General features: G+C 38.1%; 1 protein-coding gene across 1 annotated transcript; it reads right to left on the bottom strand.

Annotated features, from left to right (window-relative positions):
• Nucleotides 1-4702: 4702 nt before the first annotated feature.
• On the bottom strand, nucleotides 4703-25088 carry LOC108681631. The gene is made up of 6 exons (XM_047882145.1): nucleotides 25024-25088; nucleotides 13382-14649; nucleotides 12412-12599; nucleotides 7059-7191; nucleotides 6295-6483; nucleotides 4703-5739 (listed from the first exon to the last, which is right to left on the bottom strand). The coding sequence occupies exons 2-6, from the start codon at nucleotides 13407-13409 to the stop codon at nucleotides 4958-4960; spliced, it is 1320 nt and encodes a 439-aa protein (XP_047738101.1). The 5' UTR covers nucleotides 13410-14649; nucleotides 25024-25088; the 3' UTR covers nucleotides 4703-4957.
• Nucleotides 25089-25104: the final 16 nt, after the last annotated feature.

Consider the following 25104-nt stretch of genomic DNA (forward strand, 5'->3'; position numbering starts at 1 on the left):
GTCGCGTCTGCTGTACCTCAATACGAAGTGACCGGCCTCCAGTGGCCCCCAGGACTGCTCGCAGCAACTCCTCATCTTCGTCCAAACAATCATTTGCTCAGACGTCTCCGAGAGGTGACTCGTATGCGAGGCAATACTACGCAGCTCAGCAACGAAACAAGAAGTCGTCCATAGAACGCAGCCTCTTCAAAGAGAGCAAACCAAACTGGAAAAGCATTGATTCTGCACGAGGAGATCCAGCTAGTCCAGCTCCTCCAGTGTCATCGAGTAAGAGTGAAGGTCTCCTTTGCACTGAGCTCTGAGAGTCAGTCTATCATATGCGCCGTCCTCTTCTGCCGGTCCTGCGATTTTGTTAAGCATCGATGCATGGTTTATTTTCTTGCACTAGAAGTTACTGGTGAAAGATTTGGCTTAGATTGCCGGTAAATATAGTTCAATTTAATGATGAAAAGCGAGAGACTTCTTTTCATGATTCGCCGTCCTTGAGTACTCGTCTTGTTTGTGCCAGCGGAATGTTCTTTTAGCTTTATAATAATTTCTCAAAAGATTAGCCGTCCTAAACCTGCTCTTGACGTATGATTAATTTATTCGATTTTCATAGTGCAATGATTTCGTTGTTTATACGTGGAAGTTCAGCCGAAAGGATCTTGAATGGTTGAAAATTATTCCTAAGTTAAGGATTGTTTTTTTTGTCATTAGTATCCTCTTGCCTTCTTTAATTTTCCATTTATGCGATCTTTATGCTGCGTTCATTCCATTAGCTATTGGGCGGCTTAGTGATGTGCTTTGTTTTTTCTACTTTAAAAAATTGTGCAAAAACCTTAAGATACGTTGTTGATCCCTATGTTCTGCTGTATTGATAAAAAAAAATCAAATGCGAATGCATTATGAATCGAAGACGTTAGTTGCGAATGCTGAGTTCTTTGTTTTTTTCAATGCCTTCGTAAAAAAAATCTTATTTGATCTTCTAAAAACCTGTTACATAAAATTTACTCAAGGTCACGCAAATTCCATTGTAGCCACTTCATATTGACGTCAGAAAGTCTGATATGTTAATTGGGTATCTATTTCCATTAGAAACCAAAGCTAGTTTCTAACTTAAAGTTCCGCTTAAGACTCGTCTTCTGGTGCCAAATCATCGAACGATGACATGAAATTCTTTGCATTAAGTTTTTCCATGGGTGACTCACATGGCCTGAAGTTGACGAGTAGACGAAAGCAGTTTAGAAGGGCCGGTAAGTTTCTTAGTAGCGTTTGGGACGACCTGCTATCTCAAGTACTCAACCTTCGAAATGGAGCTGCATTGCTGCATGTGCTTTGATGTTCTCTTTATCCGCTGGTCGGATAACGTCGTATTTTGGTTAAAAGAGTAGTGAGAAAGTGCGGAAATTTTCTTTGTCATTTACTACACGAAAACAAGAGACAAATTTAAATAGATATGAAATGTTATGATAAAATTCGTGTTTTTTTTCTACTAAATAGTGTCATGTGCGACTGCAATTTGATCATTGAATGGTGAAATAGAAAGTTTTCAAGTCACTGGTACGGGCTCGAGATGTGGTATGGTTGCTACGATAATGTCCGACCTTGTGTATTTTATTTTTACTGTCTTATCTAATCCCGAACTGAATCCTGTAATCTAATCTTCGATTTGATAATGGAATCATTTTTTAGTCAATTTTATGATTTGTGCGATACCGTATCTGTTAACAGTGCTAAATTAGGAACGTTCGATGACTTCGCTTGCTCAAAATGCGCGGACTCGGTGTCGTAAGATTTGTTGCTACGTAGGAATGATTTGAATGCTTTTCTTTTAGAGCTTGATGAATGTGGCTGTGTGCTGAATGCCATTTTTTTATTCAATGCAAATGCCGGAAAAATTATTTCTGAAACTTAAAATAATGTTATGACGTTAAGTCGGTGATGGGCGTGAAAATTATCAGCACATTTGATTATGTTTACTAAATCAGAATTTGGTTATAGAAGTGAAAAGAAATCCTGAAGTGAATCCCCAATGTTGATCTGTATTTAAGTTCCCTGCTGAGAAGGATGTATGGTAGGTTTTCATGTTATTTTAGAAGTTCCAGAATTATCCTTGAATTTCTCAATTCGGTCAAAAGTCATTTATTCATAGATTTGGACCGATGTTCGCTGCCTTCGAATGCAGTTACTGAGGTACTTGTGAAACAAAAGTCTTCATGTTGTGATTGTTGTCGATGAAATCTGAAATTCAATTACCTATGTATTTTGTTATTTTATACGTGAAGTGCTTCATTTACCACTTTTTACTATTATTTCATAAATGATACGGACTGAAGCAACCATTTTTTGATCGACTTCTAAACTTAATGCTTGACTTATTTGTTTTGCTTGGATCGTTCTTTTGAAACAAATTTTCTGTTCGGCATTTTTGAGCGGAACTTCCTTGTGTTGATGATGCTTCACAATGTTACCTGAGTGGGAGCCAACATAATTCCGAGCTATAACATGGCAAGGAAACATCGTAGTAATGATTTGAGCGACTGTTTGTTTGTTTTGAGCGACTGTTTGCCTGATTTGAGCGACTGTTTGCTTGATTTGAGCGACTGTTTGTTTGATTTGAGCGACTGTTTGCTTGAATTGAGCGACTGTTTGTATGATTTGAGGAACTGTTTGCTTGATTTGAGCGACTGTTGCTTGATTTGAGGGACTGTTTGCTTGTTTTGAGCCACTGATTGATTGACTTGAGCGATTTTTTGCTTGATATGAGCAACAGTTTGCTTGATTTGAGCGTCGCTCATATCAAGACTGTTTGCTTGATTTGAGCGACTGTTCGTTTGATTTGAGGGACTGTTTGCTTGTTTTAATTGAATTTCAATTATATAATCTCAATGAAAGAACCCAATTGTCTCTGGCTATTCCCACTATTTCCAGAATCATTTTTCTAGCGTCGCTTGTCACGCTCAAGGTATTTCTACGTAATGGGACATCATGTATTCTGCTTGTCGCTCGTGTTTGATCTTGACTCATTCTTGATTTTGACGGGCGATTGGCCCTTTGTGAGCGACTTGAAATCTTGTTTTTCTGGACTGAGGGATTAATGAACACCAAGAGGGTTGATCGAACCCGTAAGTCATAAACTTTTTTTTTTTTTGCATCGAACCGTTCTCAATAGCATTGGATCCACCAGTAATAGAATTCTAGAGGCCATCAAGTGGTTGAACAAAGTCTCTCCGTCCCTCCATTAACAATCGTGTATGTGTATTTAGCAATAATGAGGCCAATATTATAACTTGTGATGGGATTGGAAATTCCTTGAAGATGAATATTCCTCCAGATCACTGCTGCTGTCTGGAACAAAATGTGGATTATATTTTGATAGATTTAACTATTTATTTCGATTTTATATTTGATGTATTTTCGTGCTTTGTAAAACGTGTGTTTTATCTCATGCGATTGCTGGAAAGAATATCCAAGTATTCGCTTGTGTAGAGCAGAATTAATTTGTTCTTTGTGAATTGAAACTTGGCATTCGAATGCATTTTCACTTCATATTTTTACTTATCGGAGAATTCTCTTAGGTATGTCAACTGCTGAGGTTCATCTGTGTATAAAAAGATCGTTTATTCGAGAGGTGTTGCTCTTCATTCCACTGTTGTGGATATTATCGAGACTTAAGCGTTATACTGTCTGAAGTTTGCCGAGCCAAGTACTTACTAACGTCTTATTAAGTTGATATTCCTGTTTCTTCTTAATAAATTCCTTAGTTCGGCCTATCTGTTTTGTATCCAAACCCACTTGTAGAAGGCGAACATTCTAATTAAATATATACGCTGAAAATTTATTTAAAAGTTTCAATAGATATACTTAAATTGCGGACATCAATGTTTTCTGGAATGTCCTGCAACATAACTAAGTTAAATCGCTGAAAAAATGAATCCAAAGAAGATGTGAACGTTTCAATACTTCGATAAGAACATCAGCATAATTTAATATATCCAGAAATATCCTAACTTGCCTGGTAGCTGCAAGACCAGTCAGTTTTCACAGACTAATCTATAACTGGGAAGATCTGTATGGCCAAGGAAGATTCTAGAAAGTTCTAAAACATTCGCTGAAAAATTCAAGCATGAATCGCTTTGTTAACAGAGTTTAGCGAATTATCTATATGCGTGATCATTAATTGAATCTTTAGGAAAGTTCTAATCGTAGAAGCTGAGTGTTTTCACACTTCAGGCAATGATAGGTAATTAACGATTTCATTGGGAATAGGATTAGCAATTGAATTGAGAGGATTAATAAATAACGTTGAAATTTTCGAGAATGTTCTAGAAGATTCATTTCGTAATAGTTCCGGCAATGTGTAGCCATTTCCGGAATCGCGTGAAAAAATACCGGAATCACAGTATCAAAATCGATCGATAAGATTGGTTGATTATCAATAGAGTTTTTTTGCAATATGCGTATATGAAGAATGCCGGTTTTAACCATAAATTTTCAGACTGATGTAGATTTAAGACTAGTGATGCAGTTTGCCGAAAGTTCTAGATTTTTTTCCGAACCGATAAAATCAAGGCCTTGTGCATAAATACTATAGCTAATTGTTATCTAGCTTCACTGATTTTCGATCTGATTGACGCTTATACCCAATATAACAATCTTGCTCAACAATTTTTATAATTATGTCAGAATTAAAATTCTATTGAGAAATAATGGCACTCCAAACCAAGGGGAACTTTTACTTCGGATATCTGCAAGCTTACTAAAATAATTTAATTCCAGCAATGCGTGTTGGACAAATAGATCGGCATTTAATGTTGTGATTTATTTGGATGGCAACATCATTCATCGTTGAAGAACAGCTGAAGGAATTTGATTCACAAAACAATTAAAGTTATCCATTATCGAAGAATATTTTGCACAATATAAAATTACGGCAATAATATATTTATAGTAAGTAATATTATTAACTTGAGTCTCATAAGGAATCCTCTAAAGGTTTTCGACGGCAAGTTCTGATGGAACATTGTTCAGGCGCATCACGCATGTGTACCGAGGATCGGGAATTGAAAGGACCCAAAGATTCTTCGGAAGACAAAATATTGTCGAGTTTTTCAAGAGTCTTTTTGGCTAAAATCAACTTACTTTCTCGACTTCCCTGTTCAAATTTTCCCTTGCTGATAGGCGGTAAGTGAACGACGCCGCTTGCATGGTTGCTAACGGCATTCCAACCTTCGGATCGCGTAGAAGCACCGAGGTCGATATCGATGGCCTCCAAAGACCGGCGTTTTATGAAGTCAGGAGACGCGGACCTCGGCGCTCCACTGACGGTAAGTCGACGCATGTCAGCGTACGCGCCTCTGCTCGCATCAGCGGTGGTTTTCAATGACGCCGAGTTTTCATTATTGAAGTTGTTAATGGCTTGGCTGTTAGATGAATACGAGTGACTAGATTTATGACCTACAGGCATCAAGTTCGGCAGAGATTGTCGAGCTGGAGTAGGAGGTCTATGGCCTGGGCGACCTTCTATGTCATCTCTTAGTAGCTGGTGAATGCTCCTGTTGAGTGACCGAGATGCCACTGAAATTTTAGGCATCGAGTCGCATGCCGTCGCGTTGTATGGTCCAGCGGCAAGACAGTCTGTGGAGATGCTCGTAACGATGCCTTGCTTGCGTAGTTTTCTGCTCTCTGGGAATGGCTGTTCCATAGAATGGCTTCCCCCTGCAATGAACTTCTGCATTTTGTTTGATAAATTTGTTAGTTAGTCTGAAGTTTATCCGAGTAGTAATCAAGACCGGCATAAGTCAATAGCCACGTGTGGGTGAGGATAACAGTTCAGCTGATGCTTAGATCTTTCTAAGCTTCATTAAACGGCAATTGGAGTTGGAGCGATACAAGACTGGAGTTTCAAGAAAGTTGGTGTCGTGGGAGAGGAAGAATGTTATTTTGAATAATCACGTTTCAGAGAAATACTGCGTGAGAAATCCGTTTGATACCCTATTTGTGTGAGGTTTGGTGGCGACGGCACGATAGAAATATCTTGCGGTTCTGTCGAGAAGTTACAATCTATCATATTTCAAGATTGAAATGGAACAAAACGATCAGAGTGAATACAATTTTGAACATGAACCTGTAAAAAAACTGTGAATTGGCATCCCGAGCAGTACAAAAAGAATTTGCGCTCGGCAAAGTAGTAACAACCGCTCGATCGACCAGCCGTCTAATCCGAGTTAGGAATCAATGATGTAACTCTTGCTCGGAGAGCGTGTTTGCTTGGTCAAGATGTTGCATGATGAGATTTGAAGTTTTAGTCACTTCTGGAAGTATCATCAAGAGGCGGGGTGGGAGGTCGCTCAAGACAAAAGGGAGCAGGAGGAGGATGCTTGAAGCCGTTCGCTCTCGGTCTGCTGTGTTCCTCTTGCAAAGCCAAGAGCGCGGCACAAGCCTGATGACCGTGGTGCTCAGCGAGCTGCCTGGCGCTGCAGCCGCTGCTGTCAACCTCACCTTGGACCAGACGAATTAAATTTGTGTTAGCATCCGTTACCTCGACAACTGTAGGTCTTTCATTTGAAAGACCTACAAGACGTCGGGATAAACGTGGCAACGGTTTACCCCGTCGTTTTTAACGACGCGGTAAATCATCAACAACACATTCACGAGTCTGAAAACGATCACATATAAACTAAATGTCTAATAATTATATGAATCCTCTTAACGATACACTATCAATAGAATGTTGCCTAAATCATTTGCTCAAAAATATACAGCTTCTATATTATTCCAAGAGGTGAAAAACTTCAATTATTATAAGACGATCAGCAGAACAGTCTCTCCTAAATCTAACCAGTTAAAGAGATCAAAACCGCTCCTTGAATTAAATTAGTAAATATATTAAGAGTTATTCAGAGTTATATAATTTTTTCGGAAAACGAATGACACGGTGAAGACAACTGTTGCAGACACATGCCAATATTACATATGCAACAGGAACTACTGATTCAACTGGAAGAAATTATTATTTATCCGTAATTCGCTTTAATCTTCAGTTTCCATGACATCTTATGTGCCCGCAGCCTCACCGAACTGCTGGTGGTGCTGAAGGTTCCTGAAGGCGGCGATGAGAAGAGCGAGAGCGTCTTGGTTGCCGTGTACAGCAGCAACCATGAGAGCCGTGCGACCCTGGCTGTTGCGAGCACCTAGCGACACGCCAGGCTGCACACACAAACATTCATCAGATAATGATAAACAATAATCGAATAAATAAACTTGATTTAGACTTTAGAGCTTAACATTTACAGCTTAACAGGACGATTACTCACAAGGTAACAAATTTATTCGTATTTGTAATACTGACTATAGAACTAGGCGGTTCTGAGATACAGTATATCTCGGAAAAATTTAAAACTTCTCATGTCAATTGCACAATTACGAGAAGGATTATAATTAATATTGTAGACGACAATTCTTCCTGAAAAACTTTTTTATGAAAAACTGAAACAACAAAATCAGCCAGTAAAATTAATGCGTTCAAAGATTGCGATGACAGAAATTTGTAATACGTGAGAAGAGTGAGAAGAAAGCAATGCTATGCTCTGGCGATTTCTAAAGATCCAACGGAGCCCTGAATACCAAACAAACTCATTGGGAGAAGTGAGAAGGGAACCAAGTTACTGGCATGTGAATTGACTAGTAAACAGTTAAATTAAGCGGATGTTCTGAGGCGAAATCTATGAGAAGGCGACTTTTCCGGATTTAGGGATCAAGTCTTGAACTTTTATTTGGTGGAGGGGAAACTAGAAAAAAATGGAAATGAAGCAAACGCAAAGGTAAGGATACATTCGTTATGAAATGAGTTTCGATGTTGTGCGGTTGGCAGGATTTTCATTTGTCACTTAAGCTTTTTTCTGATTTTGTGGTTTTCGAGGATTGATGCTTACCTTTCCAAGATATGCTAGTTTTGAGCGTTTCTCTAATAAAATTTGATAACATGAATTTAGCACCCTTCAATTTAAATTTAGCAAATTCTTTATGATTTTCCACTAAACCGATATTCCACTTTGTAATATCATGGAAACTCTCCCACCAAACTATCACAGAATTTTCGTGCAGTGGCAAGGCGCTTGCTTGATCCCGGATCGGGACATCAATGCACAGCCAGCACAATGCATGAGCCTTGAGCACACGCAGTCTCATCAATATCGCCGCGGCTGCCTCAAAGTGTCCAAGCATCAGAGTTGGAGATTTCCCCCGTAGCAAACCCAAAGCTCGATACCTTCCCTGAATAGGTTTATGCCAGCGCTTCGTTTGTGATTTAAATACTGCGGTTAAATTGATCCAAGGTTTGGGTCAAAATTGATACGGGAATGCTGGAAATTTATTGCTGCATATTTAAGACTGACTAGATATTCGAGGCTGTCTTAGCTAAAAAATTTCGTCAACTTGGATTGAAATTAGACTCTATCTTTGTTGGAATCTTTACACAACTAGGCTCCAAGCTTGCAGTTTGAGTTCAAAATTGTGTCAGACTTGGCCAAAAATATAAATACAGAGTATTTTGGAACGTAACCTTGAAGTCCCAATGGAAGTTAAAGTTTTATGTCAATGAACCTAATGAAATTTGCAAGGCATCAATTTCAATCCGTAAAGACATAGCCTCATTTCATTTAACACGTTGAACTAAGAAGAAAAAAAAACGAAAATAAATCTAAAAAAAATACAAATTGAAAATAGGTGACAACGTTACTAAAATAACAAAGTTTCGATAATAATAATTATATTAAAATTCTAATTTAATGGAGGAATGTCGACATGAAAAATTTGCGTGCGGTCGAGTAGCGTGACGGGAACTGTAGTTGGAGAATTCAAGTGCACTGTCATGGTGAGCGAGACGTCTGCGAATAAGTGGACGATCGATGAAAGAACGACGGTGAAGCCTTAATTGCACAACACAACTTCTTCCTTACATGGCAGGGATATCCGACCAAGTGAGCTGCTGCTTCTTAACCCGGATCGGGACTTATAGCGTCGCTCCCACAGTTCCTTTTGTTGTCACTCAACTTAATTAATAATAAGCAGTTACTCTATCCAAAGTTCTGTCAGCACAGATATTCATGTATGTATTGCTAAAGATACGAAAATTTTTTTTTGTTGAGCTCCCTGTATTATACTGGAAAATGTGCTAAATTATTACACATTACATACAAATACAAACAAATATTTCAAATATATTTCAACATAACCGCGCGAAAGAGAATTTCCCGTTAATACGATAATGAGGCCTAGAAATCTTGCTTCTAAAGCTTCGACGTGTTTAAAAAAGATAAAACTTTCAATTCTTTTCGTGATGATACGTAACGAAATGTGATGAGCCAACGTAAAAATTCCTAAATCTTTATAGTTCGCGTGCACGAGTTTCTGCTAAATTATTTGTGTTTCGGTTCCATACAGACGTGATCCTCAAACATACTTCATCACCGATCATGGAAATATCCATGGGATGCATAAAATAATTATTATCCAGCGAAAACAAATCAATGATAACAATTCAAATGTTTGAATGAATACGAAGTTTGGTTCATTTCAATGGACCATTACTTAATTCAAGACAATGTACAAGAAGCGATCCCTTTCGATTTAGAATATTATCTTGTTTCTTGAAAAATTCCACGCATAAAACATACGACTAAACCTGGCAAAGATCAACAAAATAGTTTCAATTTAAGTTTGCATGATATCAGAGTTAGAGAACAGGTAATACCGTTGACATAAAACAACGAAGAAAAAGCATATTTCAACAGAACATAGTAGGGACACGAAGAGAAGCTGAGATAAATAATGAGAAAGAAGAAATGTAACGAGAAGGATACATTTATTAACTGCACTTATAATTATGCTTAATTATACAAGTTGCCTAAAGTAAATTCACTTCTATTGACTCTCAAAAATCTGCACAACAATACGAAGAGGTTGTAAGAAAACCACAAGTTTTGTCAGATTTCAGAGTGAAATAAATTAAGACAGGGACATGCAGAGTAAAATAAGTGGGAAAAATTATCGACATACCCTACTGAATTAAGATTATGATATTCATTTCAATTGCACAGGCGTAATTGCAGAATTGCAACTCAAAGGTCATAACTTAACCTTTACATAAAAACTGGAGGTTAAAACATAAAAACATTAACGAGCAAAAACAAGTAAAATTAAGCGCGTTGGTGACCTCTACGGTCGATGCTGGGCGCGTATCGTGACCGCACCGAACGTCCATCTAAATCCGCGGGCCATCGAGTGGTACGCTCGAGCCTTGCAAGTTATAAGATTTATTATGAATACAGCACACAATATTAATGAATATGATGCATATGTTAAGACTTCTGAATCGAACAATCGTTATTCGTCGTTATGATCGCGATTATTTACCTGTTGAATTAAGGAACTTTCTTATATCGACACGAATGACGTCAGAACCAAGTTCCCATAGCAAGGGAGGCATTTAATACTGACAATACACCTACTTCAAATACGATTTTTAGCATTTGAATGATAATTTTTATGGACGTTAGATTTCAGTTTTAGTTACACAGAATTCATCCACGTTTTAACATACAAAATGTCGTCAATAGCAATGGAAGCAAAGTTCTAAAACAAAAACGTAAAAATTTCCGGTCTTGTGTTCTTGCATACCATGCAAATTTAAGCGGCCAATCTTAATCTTTATTGTAGCTTCATCGTAAATTGTGGTGCCTCGTGCAACTGAACTGAACAAAAGGTTTAAAGCTCCAGACCAAATATGCAAGATGATAAGAACAATGAATTTAACTCTAATACCGAGCTAATAATTATCTACAACTAAAACAAGTTATTTAATTTTAACAAAAGATTTTAAGTGAATCGTAGGCAGGAGCCAGGGTTCATATATTTTTCCGTGTACATAATTTTGAATAGTAAAATCATTTCTTACATCGAAACAAATGAAGTCATAATCAAGTTACCAATATAGTGAAGCAATTAATATGATAGACAATGCACCCACCTCAGATACGCTTGTTAGCATTTGAATGAAGTTCATTTAATATGGCTCCGAGACTGGATCTATGGGTAACACGTCAATGACTTATGTGATGATGCCTAGGAATGCGTTGTTTTAGAATTGAATGACTGCCATGATCAATACCTTAAGCGGGACTGAGTGAATAAAATATCGATACGCATGCAGACTAGGCCTTACCTTCACCTCACGAAAATTGGATGAATTAAACCGGCTTGTGCCTCGATAAGTTTCTACCAGCAAACAACGTATTAAATTTAACACATGCACCTGCCCACTCTCGTCTTCGATTACAGGTAAGCTAGGACTAGAGCATCAGCGCACAACCACCACACCCAACAATCTGACGACCACTGACCCGTCTCTTCGGTCGAGGTCGGCAATACCAATGAAGCGAGTGGCAGTCGCAAGAATGCCCCTTGCCGTTAGCACGAAACGCCGATAACATGGAGGCATTTCCATTGTGTTCGTGAGGCTAAATGGCGTAGGAGTGTTCTGGAACGCTCAAAGAATAATGAACAGGGGCATAAGCATGACTATAATTTGGTTGCTGTAATTACTAAGTTGAAGGCAGTGTTCATGGAACAGCTTCATAAAGACGCAAGCAATGGAAGTGGGAGTTTCGCTCGAATCCTCAAAAAATTTCGTGGAATGTTAGGGAACGCAACTGGTGGGAAGATGGGAAGGAACCAGTAAGATCCAGTACTTTCATATGACCACGATAACATCCAAACAGAGAAATTCACTTGAACTAATACCCAGACAACTATCGAGTAGTTTGAAGATTGTTCGACACATACAGTATGTTGAGATGTTATTGATCTCTTCGTACCGAGCGCCTTTGCTGACAATTTAAACCTCTACCGCCGTATGTCACTCTCCGGTAACATAACTTTAAACTTGAATTATACGTAAACTATTGAGTGTAGCAACCTAAGGACGTTTGTACGCAACAGAGAACATTTTAAAGTTGTCGTACGTGGCGGCAACCATCAGTGCAAGACATTTCGCGCTCACTAGAACGTATCCTTTATGGAAAGAACGCTTGCGGTACCGTAATACTGCTCCGGTTACTCGTGTCAGGCTGTAGAGCTAGGGTTAAGTTATAGAGGAGAGCCAGTGTTTGCCTCATGCCTTAATCATCTTGGTTTACACTAAAGGTACACTTGGTTAACAGTATCGGGTAAAGCAGTAGTCAGCATAGGCTTCATACCAAAACGCCATTCATATTTTACAATTACATGTCGGAAGAGAGCAGTGATCGAAGAGCCTGCGTATGATTCATACCTAAACGCCATTCATCACACTTACGTGTCGGAGGAGAGCAGTGAAGAGCCAGCGTGTGCTTCACACTCCATAGTTTACCATTCATATATCACACTCACGTGTCGGAGGAGAGCAGCAATGATGGGCGTGCGAGCAGCAGCGTGGGTCATGCAGGAGAGCATGAGTGCGGTGTTGCCATCGGCGTCGCGGGCGTTGACATCAGCGTTGTGCTGGAGGAGCTCCACCACCATGCGCAGCGCCATGTCTGCGTCAGGGACGCGCAGGGCAGCACAGAGCGCCGGACATCCTAGGTAGTATATAGTTGTCACACTTGCAGCGAGATCTAGTGGATTTCCGAATTTCTCTAGCAATATCAACAATAATATATATTTGAAAGGTTTGTGGTGTAATGTCAATTCTCGATTTCGCTCAATAAACGAGATATGAATTATAAGCTCAAATAAGTTGTATTTCGCGATTTCCAACAGACCATGCGTTCCAGAAAATAATTAGAGAGCTCAAAATATATAATTTACACTACACATTTTGTACGTTACTTATGAATCTGTGACAAATCTTTCCTCGTTTGATTATATTTCTTTTAGGCTACACGTTACACGATTTTACATTTTGTTTCCCGATTACTCGTAAAAGTGCTCGAAATTAAGCCGTAATGAAAATTGTACCACAGCTTGATCAACGTTGCGTAATTTGAATGGACACAAAGGCTGTCTGCACGTCTAGGCTAATTTTGAAGTTAAAATTTATAACGCAACATTATAACCAAAAGTAGGGTGAAGTAATAGCGTAAGTTTAGCTTATCAGACAATTGAATGAGGAAATTTCGAGTCACTCTCAGACTTGATGACGGTCTAACCACAAATGATGTATTAATCACATAGAAAATAATGAAAAATCTAATAACATTTACGAAAAAAGCAAGTTCTTCAATAGAAGAAAACTAAACCAAATAGATCTGGACGTTCCACACGCAACAAAATATTTTAGTTATTGCCTTCCTGCCTCCAGAACGAAAGTTTCAAATTTTTCAAGGCTATAACTTTGAAGATGCATCGTCCAAATACTCACCATCGTCATCTTTTTTGTCCGGATTCATGCCCGCTTGAAGCAACAGCTGGACGTGACGGAATCTGCAGTTATTTATGCTCTGCAACAACACGCTACTGCTCGCGCAGAAAAGGCTGGGTCGCTTTAAATTAGCAATGCTACTGGCCAGCCGGCGATCACTAAAGCAGTTTTTTGGTCTAAATTAAGCTGCTTCGTCCTCATAGTGGTTGAACAATTTTTTGAAGAGTACTCAGTATCTTGTAGACGTAGAGGATCAAAGAATTCGAGACTATCGTATTCAGCTCTTCCTTGAACCTTGCGAGGGAGGGCCCCATGGGTGGACATTTGTCTTCTGTTCAAGGGCGGTAACGTGTCAAAGCTTGTAGGTTTTGAGTTGTGATGGCCAGAATAATATTGTATACGATTGGAATCAACGGCATTAAGAGAGTTTGCTGCTCCAGGAACCGCTGGCAAACTCTCTACTTTAGAATCGATGTCGAAAGAATGATGCTTCTTACACATTTTAGGAGGAAATTTATCTGCTCGCCAGGAGTCATTGCAATAAAAAGTATGAGAATTCATAAGAGATTTATTTTTCCTGAACATACGTTCATTTTTAGTGGTCCGAGCAGAATAACTGGCGGGAAATCGATCCAAATTGGTTAAGCTGTTACTTCTGATAGAGTGCGACGATTTGCCCTTAACTCCCAACGCTTCAACTTTGCTACCGATCCGACCGAGTGTGTCGTCTTCGAGTACAGGTTGCACCTGCTCGCAGTCTTCTAAAACAAATGCATTGATTCCGTCATCACAGCTCCAAGCTTTGATAGTGGCCGAACGCCGGGAGTACGCCTGATTACCCACATAAACCAATTCGCTGCTGATGTTGTCTATTTCGTTGTATTCCATGTCTTGAAACAAAGAGTTTTCTGCAGCAATAATGCACGCTGTGAAGGATGGACTCATAATGTTGAACTGGGGCCTCTTCTTTATTATTTACCGAATGAGCCCCGGACTGCATCAGAACTGCTGCAATTTTACTTTGGACTGCATGGAAGCCAGGAGATACCGATGAGACATCCATTGCCCGTTGCAAGAGTCAGCTAATATTTGTTTCAAAGCACTGGCGTCCATTCTCAATTGTATGAATGTTCCAAAAGCGAGTTTCCAAACTTATGCGAGCATTCAGAAGTCTAGAAATGTTTATTAAAAAAATTTTACGAAGTGTAAAAATTATGTCGAATACTGGCTTCACAATTAAAGGACGACTTCTACGCCGATTCTTGAGTCTGAAAATGAATTAGGAATATATGTTTGTTAGTAACTTCTAGAATCAAAGTTTGAACAGCTTCACAAAGTTCCCAGTTGATATGTGAAAATTTCAGCATGGGCGTCACTTGTGAATAAATATTAATTGCGATAAATTTGAATTACGAAGTAACTCTTGATAAAAAGAATAAAAGCTGGAATTTTATGAACGACCATACAAGATCAAAAAATTATATAAGTGCAAATCATATCAACACATTTATAAATCAACAATATTCGTAAAACAACAAATTTTTCAACATTGACGCCACGACGCAGAATTGCTCGTGCATTGTCATATATAAATGTTGGCCGAGCGCGATCATGATGATCTATATAATGTTGACACAGCAGCATATTCAATATATATATTGACCCAGAGTGATGTTCCATCTTGTGTATTTGCGAGCGATCGGACGAGCGTATCATTCTTTCCTTGTCTTTCTCGCCACCAATCTTGTCATCAAATTCAGACCATCAATTGAGGCATGTTTCTTCATCGAACGCGCTACACAATTTAAATACAGGAGACAGATTTCTTTTAAGAAATCGTCAAAGAAAAGCTAACAGCCCGATATTCTCATTTCATTCATGACTCTGCGTACCATGAATACAGCTGTTTAACCATGAATACTCAGACAATACAGAACATAAAATATGATCGAGTATTTCGAATACGGAAGCGGAGTTTCGCCACGGAGAGGCCAGCGGTCGATTAATTATTTTCATTGTCTAACGAAGCGCTAGGTCACACAAAAAGATCGCAGCTTCCAGTACGAAGGGATATTAATTAAACGTCCCGACACAATTCATGGTTGCCAATATAGGATTTTTACTTTTAAATTTATCTCAGAGTAAAAGTTCATCAAACAATGCGCCGACTTTTTTAGGCTATAATGCTACAAGATGTTAGTGAATAATTTCATGATGAATAAAAGCATAGTTTTATAAAAAATGAAGCAGTTTTTTTAAATTAGACTATGGCAGTTAAAAAAAATACTCGAAGAAATAAGAGCGTTCCATCAATGAACTCTACGGATTTCACGATTGAGGTTTAATTTACTGGAAGGGCTCGCGACCATGCAAGTGCATCAGTCATTTTATTTCATACTAACTTGCTAGCTCAGCATTGCCTGGAATTGCTAGTTCTTGCAATTTCAGGATCCAAATCTAGTTATCCTCATGTTCCCTAATCCTGTTTATAACGATAAAGAGCATATGTATTTTAATTTAATTTAGACCCATTTAAACTAACGTTTTACATTTAAGATAGGACTTTATAAATTTTAAACTTTGATCCGATAATTTTTCATTCTCTCACTAAAAATTAAATTCTAAGTTAAGGTAATGTTCCGACGCGATAATTATCGTGGATACCCCATCAGCTCCCATATAATTATGGCACCAGACTTCAAACGCACAAATTTAGGTAAATATATAAGAGATTTATTTACATCTACCTTCCATCCTGAAACTTGATGACAGTAGGTTCCATTAAAAACCATAGTCATCAAAAATAGAAAATATGATAGGTACTGAAGGCAAACTACACTGAAGAACGAGAATAAAAGTGGTATATCAAAGTCAATTGCAAATACGTATTAAACTATAAGATAAATTTAAAAGAAACCTGGAGGGGGAAACTTCATGGGGCAACTTTTGGTTCGGATTTATATTATTGTTAAACGCAATATGAATTTAAAATTAGAACTGCGAAAATAATTTATGCATGCAGGCGTACTTACAATTTCATACTCGAATGAAAAAGGTATCCATAACATATCGTAATAACGATTATAGAAAAAAATTTAACTGTTATTTCAAGTGAGCTCGTATTTCTCAAATATAAAGGCCGATAACAAAATGAACAAAGGTTGTCACCCATCCATTTTTAGCACACTGAAAATGGATAGAAAAATTTTCATTCGAGGCAAAATAACATTAAAGGGCCATGATTAAGACTTTGTTTGCGATCTCTGACGCTTGGAACTCGTAATGCGTCCATTAGCTTTATTACACAAAATCAATTCACAAACAGAAAAATGTTGCGCGTGATATTGGAAAATTTATTAGCGAGAAATTAATGAGAAAAAATTAATCTCTGCACGGGATTTCATTTAGAGAGTACCACAAATTGCATTACAAGCCTGAAAAATTAAAATGAATAAATAAATTTTTCATGGATAAATACCTATCATAAACATAATGTCACAAACGACGAACCTCTGAACCACAATAACAAAGTTCTTTATCGAATGGCCTGGATACGAATATTTTCCGCGACGTGTTGGAGTGAATGATATACTTCGACTCTGGAGCAGTCACCCGTTCCGTCCGTAGGAATGAGCAGTCATTTCAGTTCGGCGGACAACAAGCATAAAAACTGCCTTAACTTCAGTTATTAACGTAATGCGGTTTTTTCATGTACATCCGGTTCTTTCGTGTAATGCTGATTAAAACTGTTAGGCCACATCTAGTAACTAATGCCAAACTTTCATCATAGAGGCAGTCGTAATGGGCTATCACAAGATTACAGGAAGCTAAGGACGTAGCGTCATTACGTCATGAAAGGATACTGGCTCAAATGTGTCACTCTCTGTCATCATTACGCCAAGACTTAAGATGTATTTCGCCACGCTCCAAATAAGTAGCCACGTTTGCATTACTATGTGTCCTGAAGCACAGGAATGAAGTCACGCACTTTTAACAAACACGTATGAAGGAAGTCACTCTTTTTCAAAGATATATATATAAAGGAAAAGTTTCTTCTTGAACTGGAGAGCCAGCTTCATTTTTAGCGTATCTTCTCATTTATGGAAAAAATTAAGGCTCTATTGTGCTGGAACTGAAACAGTAAGCTGATTCAGTACCAGTAAGGACGACTGGCGCTTCTGCCAGACTGCAATTACCTGAGAGTTATGCGAGGATTCACTAAGGACAAATGCATCCAGTACCAAGGATAATGTAGGCTTGCCCTGACTTAACACAGCGCGTATGGTTTCCAGTCCTGGCAAACCCGATAAAAAATAACAAGGAAACGTCAGGCATATTAATAGACAGAATACATCAATCCTGAAAGCCTTCACTCGTGTTTTGATTTTCCGTGCGTGATCACTAAGAATGGCAACCAAATGTTTTTACATCGCACATCTGCTTGCATGTAGACTCACCCAGACAAAATTTTGAGTCCATTTTCGATATCAACTTCTGCCTTAGAGGTGAATCAGGCTTGAATCGGCCACCTTACCGTATTCGGCTGTTATTTAAGCGCCTTTGCGGGAATCGATTATCGGTGGGGCCGAATCTGCGTAATATAACCGAAAAGAGCAGCTGGTCAAGCTACTTAATGATAGCCTGGTCAGTCTCTGGTATTAGAGCGCACCATGACAAATCCCCCTCTCATGGAATGGCGTGCACATGTACGTTTGTCAACCCTCTACCGCCGTATGTCACTCTCCAAGAACATAACTTTCAACTTAAATTATACGAAACTATTGAGTGTAGCAACCTGAGAACGTTCGTACGCAACAGAGAACATTTTTAAATTGTCGTACGTGGCGGTAACCATCAGTGCAAGTCATTTTGCGCACACTTAGAAGTATCCTTTTTTGGAAGTAAGCTTGTGACTGATGTCAGATGGTAGAGGGTTAACTCATACGACGGATCAAGATGAGAATTGACTTACGCCTCCTCCCTACCCTCCAGTATAAGGGGAGAAGGGAGCTGGCATTTTTTAACGCACTTTTCATATTCGGCCGTGTCCGTCCGGAAGGTATCAGGCGCCAAATACGCGTGCCTCGCACTTGCCCCACGGTTGTCAGGAAATAGACCAAATTCTAGTCAGGCGTTTATTTTGGTCGTACAATCAGAGCGTAAAGCGGACGAAGAGCCGCTAATTTACGCAAAAATGGAGCTTGAGGCGTCTATAATTCAGAAGCTGACCACCTCCTGAATTCCGATAGGGTGGGCACTAATTTGAACGAACGCGATACGATGTGGAAGTGCAAATGCACCGCTTCTGCACCGAGCTTACAAATAATGAAACGATACTCATGCAATTCAGCTAGGATCAGATGATTACACAGCGCTTACAATTAAGCAAACGATACTTTTGTAGTGTCAGAAAAATATGTACATGACGCAAGCGGTATTTTGGACACCTTAATGAGTGACTCCCAAAGGGCTGCATCAATAGATCTTTAACTTCCAGGAAAATATGACACTGGCATAGATAACAATTAGTAGGCAACGATGAAAAACAATTACATAATAGGCAATAATGCAGTAAAATAATATTCCCGGATTTTGAAACTACAGGCTTGGACAAAATAAGGGAAACGCCTGACATTTTTAGATCGTAATTTTTGAACAGGTTGAAAACAATTAAAACGTGACATAGTTATATGTTTTATTGTTTATTGTTGCTGCTAATTGATATTTTATCCTTGCACAGATATTTTTAGTAAATTTTTGTGTCTATAACCTGACTTATAAAGTTATAACCTATAAATGGCAAACCTATCACACTTGGCAGGTGCTAGTGCGACAGAAACTTTCTGAATGCTCGATGTTTCTAGAGGTACTGTCTCGGAAGTAATGACTGCTTTTGAACGAAAAGGAAAAACGTCCTCAGGAAAGCACAGGTCTGGCCGAAAGTTGAAGTTCTCTCAGAAAGACCTTCGGTACCTAAATCGAATTTCGAGGGACAAGCGAAAGAACACGACTGTTAATTAAAATTACTGAAGATCTCTATGAATACCTACAGAACCTAGTTTCCATGAGGACTGTCCGACGAGGGATGCACTTATCTAGATTCTATGGACGAGCTGCCATTAGAAACCTATGGTTTCAAATACAGATGCTTTAAAGCGTCTAGAGTGGTTTAAAAACTTCAGGAATTGGTCCATCGAGCAGCGGAAAAATGCGATTTTGTCTGACAAATCATCGTTTTCCTTATTTCCAACCTTAGGTCGACTACGCTTTACGTACGTCATTTAATACCTACTGCTTCCTCCTAACCGTAAAACATGGCGGGGGATCTGTGATGACCTGGGGAGCTATTTCTAGGAAACCCGGCGGACCAATGATTTCTATTCAAGGAAGACTTAACAGCCGTGACTATTTAGGAATTTTGAAGGACCAAGTTTATCAACTGGTTCAAGCACTGTTTCCGCCTTTCCGGAGGGGAACACCATCTTTCAATATGATAATGCCCCGTGATAATGCCCCGATCCATGCAGCTGTAATAGTTAAAAAAAATGGCACGAGGAACATTCTAATGAAGTTGAGCATCTCATTTGGCCACCACAATCACCAAACCTACATATAATCGAGCATTTATGGTCGATCTTAGAGATACAAGTCAGAAGTCGATTCCCGCCACCATCGTCTTTAAAAGAGCTTGAGGGAATTTTAACTGAAGAATGGGTTAAATTCCTTTGTAAACAATTCCCATTTTGTAGGAATCAATACCTCGGCGAATTGCGGCAGTAATTGCTGCAAAAAGTGAACCCACATATACAAAAATATATTTTCTGGATTTTTCAGGGTTTCCCCTATTTTGTCCGACCCCTGTATATGCCAAGCAGAGAGGAACCGCATGTTGAATATTCTTCGAATAAATTGTTCTATAATCTCAATGAATTTTAATTGCTCATATTAATATTATTATTATTTATATATAATATATATATATTACACATATATTATTATATTACACATATATTTATATATATATTACATATTATTTAAAATAATATATTTCCTAACAAATACTATTAAAACTTTAAACGCAAAAATCATGTCTGCAATAAAAACGCGAAAAATATAAAATTATATACAAACAAAAACATCTATGAATCCAAACTTTTGCAGCATTTAAACTCACATGACTACTTGTTGTATTAATACTTTTTCATGAACTCGTGTGGTTGAACACGTGTTAGTTTAATTTTTCAATTTGTTCCGAATTTTATCAAATCACGATGTAGGTATTAATTAATTGCAGAAAAAAATACATATGGGCGGTGAAATATTGAGATGAGTGATTAAATAGACATCAATCGGGATGTGTTTCATTCGAATCGCAGGAGATTCAATTTGCGAAATTCAATGGGAGCTCAAAAACGGTGCAAGTACGGAGATATAATTTAATTTAATAACAAAGTCACAGGCGTGAAATAATACCAGGAAATGAACGCCAAATTTGGAATTCAGACAGTCAACAATACTTAACAATTTCAAACAACACGATCCCTGGGCACCTATACTGTCAAAATGCATCAAGAATATCAGCGTTATCAACTTCGCTGGATAGCGCTGCTTGATCTGGATTAAACTCATGCTAGCTCAGGCACTCTTTTTTTTCGAAAAATTACTCATTTCTTTTCTTCGCACTCAAATTTTACTGTACAAATAGATCGTGTCATTTGACTAGGCGAAAAATATTTATAACCAGCCGCAGTTAATATGCTTTTCCGTTCATTTGGCATCAAATTCGATTTAAATGATACTCTAAATTATAGCAGGTGTAATCTGTGACAACATGAGGAAAGAGAGCTAAACGAAAATAAACCAAAGCAGCTGAATAGGTCAGTACTCAGTTGATATGTTAAAAGCTAATCCCCTGTCGAATCTATGTATTACATACAGCGACCTCTGACTCAGGTGTCCGGGCAATATATAAGCAAGGTTGCGCTCTCGATAAGCCGAGACCTACTGGATTCTTTTGACAAGACCGCGGCAGTTAACGATAAGAAAGGTCATCTAAGCTACAAAATGTTTAGCTACTATGAAAATTCCTGCAATGATATCACGTAATATTCCAGGCTGTCCTGTGCCTGGGGTTAATCAATTTTTTTTATCTTATTAAAAGAAGAGGAAAGCAAAATCGTCCGGACACGCAACTCCACGGACACTGCGCGTAACCCACGGCATCTGCAGCCTAATTACAGTGTAATGATTACACGATGTCATCGTATGTAGAGTTTTTCAATAAGTTGGTTGCAAATATTGAATTTCGCTAAAATGAAAAGAAAAAGACATAGGTAAACGAATAGACATTATTGTATGCCGGAAGAATTCAGGGAGGCCATGATGATCTTGAATAACAGAAAATGAACACATACTTAAAATCAATACCATTACTTTTGATGAAGTAATTAGGAAACAAGTATGCCAAAAATTGAATATATAAGGAAGTAATTACAATTGCAATAAGATTGCGTGTCGCTCACTCGAATCGGCTGACTCAGATTAGCTTGGTCTTTTACTAAGGCATGACCACTAAATACCGTATTATTAGCTATATTTCATTCATATTTAAAATTTTGTACAAGTCACTCATTTCACTTCACTTTTCTAGAATACCTGGAAATTACACCTTTATTTGAGAGAACCAGTCGAGAGCCTCCAGGCGTTCAGATGATATCCCTCCCCAATTTATTCAATCTAAATTACTACCCACTTATTTGGCGATGGTTTTTAATGAACTGTATAAGTATAGGGTAATTTGCGGAATACAAAATAGGAAGTTTTCGTGAATCACCCTGTATTAGATACCATTTGGCATTTTTCATACTAGTCAAATAACCTATACTTAAGCGTTGTATACTCTGAGGTTTTAATGCTTCTAGTAATATTGAATCGAGCACGTTCGTTTGACCTTTGCTACTTCATTAAGAGACCAAGCTACTATATTCCCAAGTTGGGACAAGACCTAACAAGATCCAACACTTGGTTAAAGCTAGAACAGTAATAATTACAGGAGTGAACACAACAGTGCAAACATAAAGTTTCGAAATGAACAAAACAAAAAAAGGTTAATAAAGTGAAAAAATATTAATCGCAACAATAACACTGTAAAGAAGGTGCGACGCACTTTCGCGAAGAGAATCTTTTAGAATACTTCGGTCTTGGCCGACCTACCGAACACGATCTTAGCTGTCGACAAGAAACTATCGCAGCGACATTAATAGAAAGTACATAGGCAGGATTCAACCACAAAAACCCGAAAGCATCATTGTCATACTATGAGTTATGTCATGATTTTATCGGTAACTGAAAAAAATTTTACGTTATGACGCGAGGTTTTAAGTAAACTGGTATAGAGGTTTACAACGATAGGTCTAGAGAATCCATAAAGTGACCCAATCGCTGCGAAACTAAAGAAAAGTAAGGAAAATCATTGCAACTTGCGAATTTGTATAGGAACAACTCGGATAATTTATTGGCTTAGCAATGTGAAAGCTGAAAAGTTGGTGATTACGAATTTTATAAGATCTAATCTGTTTCTGCATCTAATCTGACACCGGCTATAACTATTATTCAGCATTTGGGCCATTTATTTCTGTATCACCCCCATTAAACTCGAGCACAGATTATTTGAATATTATTATCGATTATTACTATGATAATATCATTATAATATTATTAACATAATACTATAATATTATATTATTATAATTTTTATCATACGTGACCAACACCATCAACGTTGAACGGTGACCAACAATCTAAATAATATTTCCAGTGCACTAATGAACTCTTCACCACAAAAAACTGAAGAAAATTTCCACGAATAAAAACTATCTGAATTATACTTGATATAAATACATGCTTAGCATTTTTTTAACATTAGCGCTGGCCAAATGTGGGCACCATTCGTACGAGGCCAGACGACAGGCGCAGATAAGTTGCTTCGTGTGTATTTAGTACAGGCGACAGTCTAACAGTCTAACACCCACCTAACCGAGAATCTTCTCTAGTTCTCTGTATTTGACAGAATTGATCAAATTCTTACCACGTATCCTTCGTCATTTCAACGTCTGAATTATCTATATATCCATTTTGTAACTAATTTCTAGTAAACACTTTAGCAACCCATTAATACAAAATATTGACATACGTTATTTTGTATTATGCGAACACTTTGACAATTGGTCTGGCTGTCGGGGGATAAATCAATTGTTCAATGTTAACTACGTACGCATATTATTTAAAAAGAGACACTTCAGAAAAGTCTAACTTGACGTTTGCAAAGCCATAGCACGGTACCTGTAATAGCTCTTTCCAACACCAACTAAATATTACTGAGGCCAGCTATACGCCATACATGCGCGTGTTCATAGCCCTTGCACAGTCGCACGGTCGGAGCAACGATATACGCTCATCGTGGTCTATCAGTGCAGTAGCAACGGTTACATGGCAAAAATGCTCAAACGGCTGCAGGCATAGAATTGTAGTGGCTCCAATTCTTGACTCGCACTATCATTTCTTCTTAACGTCATAATTATTTTTATTAAATCCCCTAAAATTGTTATGTCTGTGTAGAGTGCGCCAGTGGGCAACATTAGCCAGTCATGAATTAGCTTCATTTTTTCCGGTCAGCATCAACGTGTGACGACGACTCTAGAATTCAATTCTTTTAATGTAACTAAATATTTCAAAGTAAAACTGTCAAAACTGAATTAAAGCTTGCTCTCAATATCCATTCGATATTGGTTTATGCTGTTAGGTCATTGTCATTGCTATTCTGTCATGTCTTTATTCTAACGGCCAATCACCCATGCAGGTATTGGTCGGCGCCATCATTCTTTAATCCATGAATAAACATGTTGAACCCTCATAATTATTACCCCAACGTAAATAATACATATTTTAAACTAATCAAGTAGGAGAGGAACGTCCGTTTGTAACTTTTAAATCGAATTTCAAACCCTTTAGCTACCCTCATTGTTCAGAATCAAAACAAGTTGTATATATAAATTATAGTACAGTGACCAAAATGTGACGATTGTTGGAAGCGTCTTGCTCTTGGCCTTGCTATGTCTTAGGTCTTGCGCTTTAGTAGCCCGAGAGAAAATTTCACAAAATACTATGCTGAATCATTTTATAAAAACGGTTGATTGCCAATTAAACTGAACGATGACTATTGACAAATGAGAAGGATAAAAAAGCAGTGGCCTGTTCATGGGTCTCTTTTGGGAAATTCACTGAAATTCGGAAGAGAAAACATGCCTAGGTCATGACTAACTTACTTCACGGTTTTTGTCACGTTATAACGATTACTATTACAGGAACAGGTTGGCTCATAAATTAACTTCGTTATAAAATTAACACTCTATAATACAAATAATCCCCCACCGCCCCACGGTTACCGGACCTTACTTATTCGTTATTGCTAATCACATCAACCCGTCACGTGTCAGTCGTGTTGCCATGCTCTACGGTAGGTAGTCTATGCCATATATGACTAGAAACGGCAGTTTCAGTTCAATAATAAAAACCATTAATATCTGTAAGAATCTTCTGAATATGTTTGAGAAAATTACCGATACCAAAGGAACTCGTATTACCTCTAGAATTAGTCATAAAAAGGCCTGCCAAAACACAACACCTTATCACGCACACACCAACAACCTTCCTCACGGCAGCCA

The sequence above is a fragment of the Hyalella azteca genome, unplaced genomic scaffold, assembly GCF_000764305.2.
Source record: "Hyalella azteca isolate HAZT.00-mixed unplaced genomic scaffold, Hazt_2.0.2 contig9747, whole genome shotgun sequence".
Classification (NCBI taxonomy): domain Eukaryota; kingdom Metazoa; phylum Arthropoda; class Malacostraca; order Amphipoda; family Hyalellidae; genus Hyalella; species Hyalella azteca.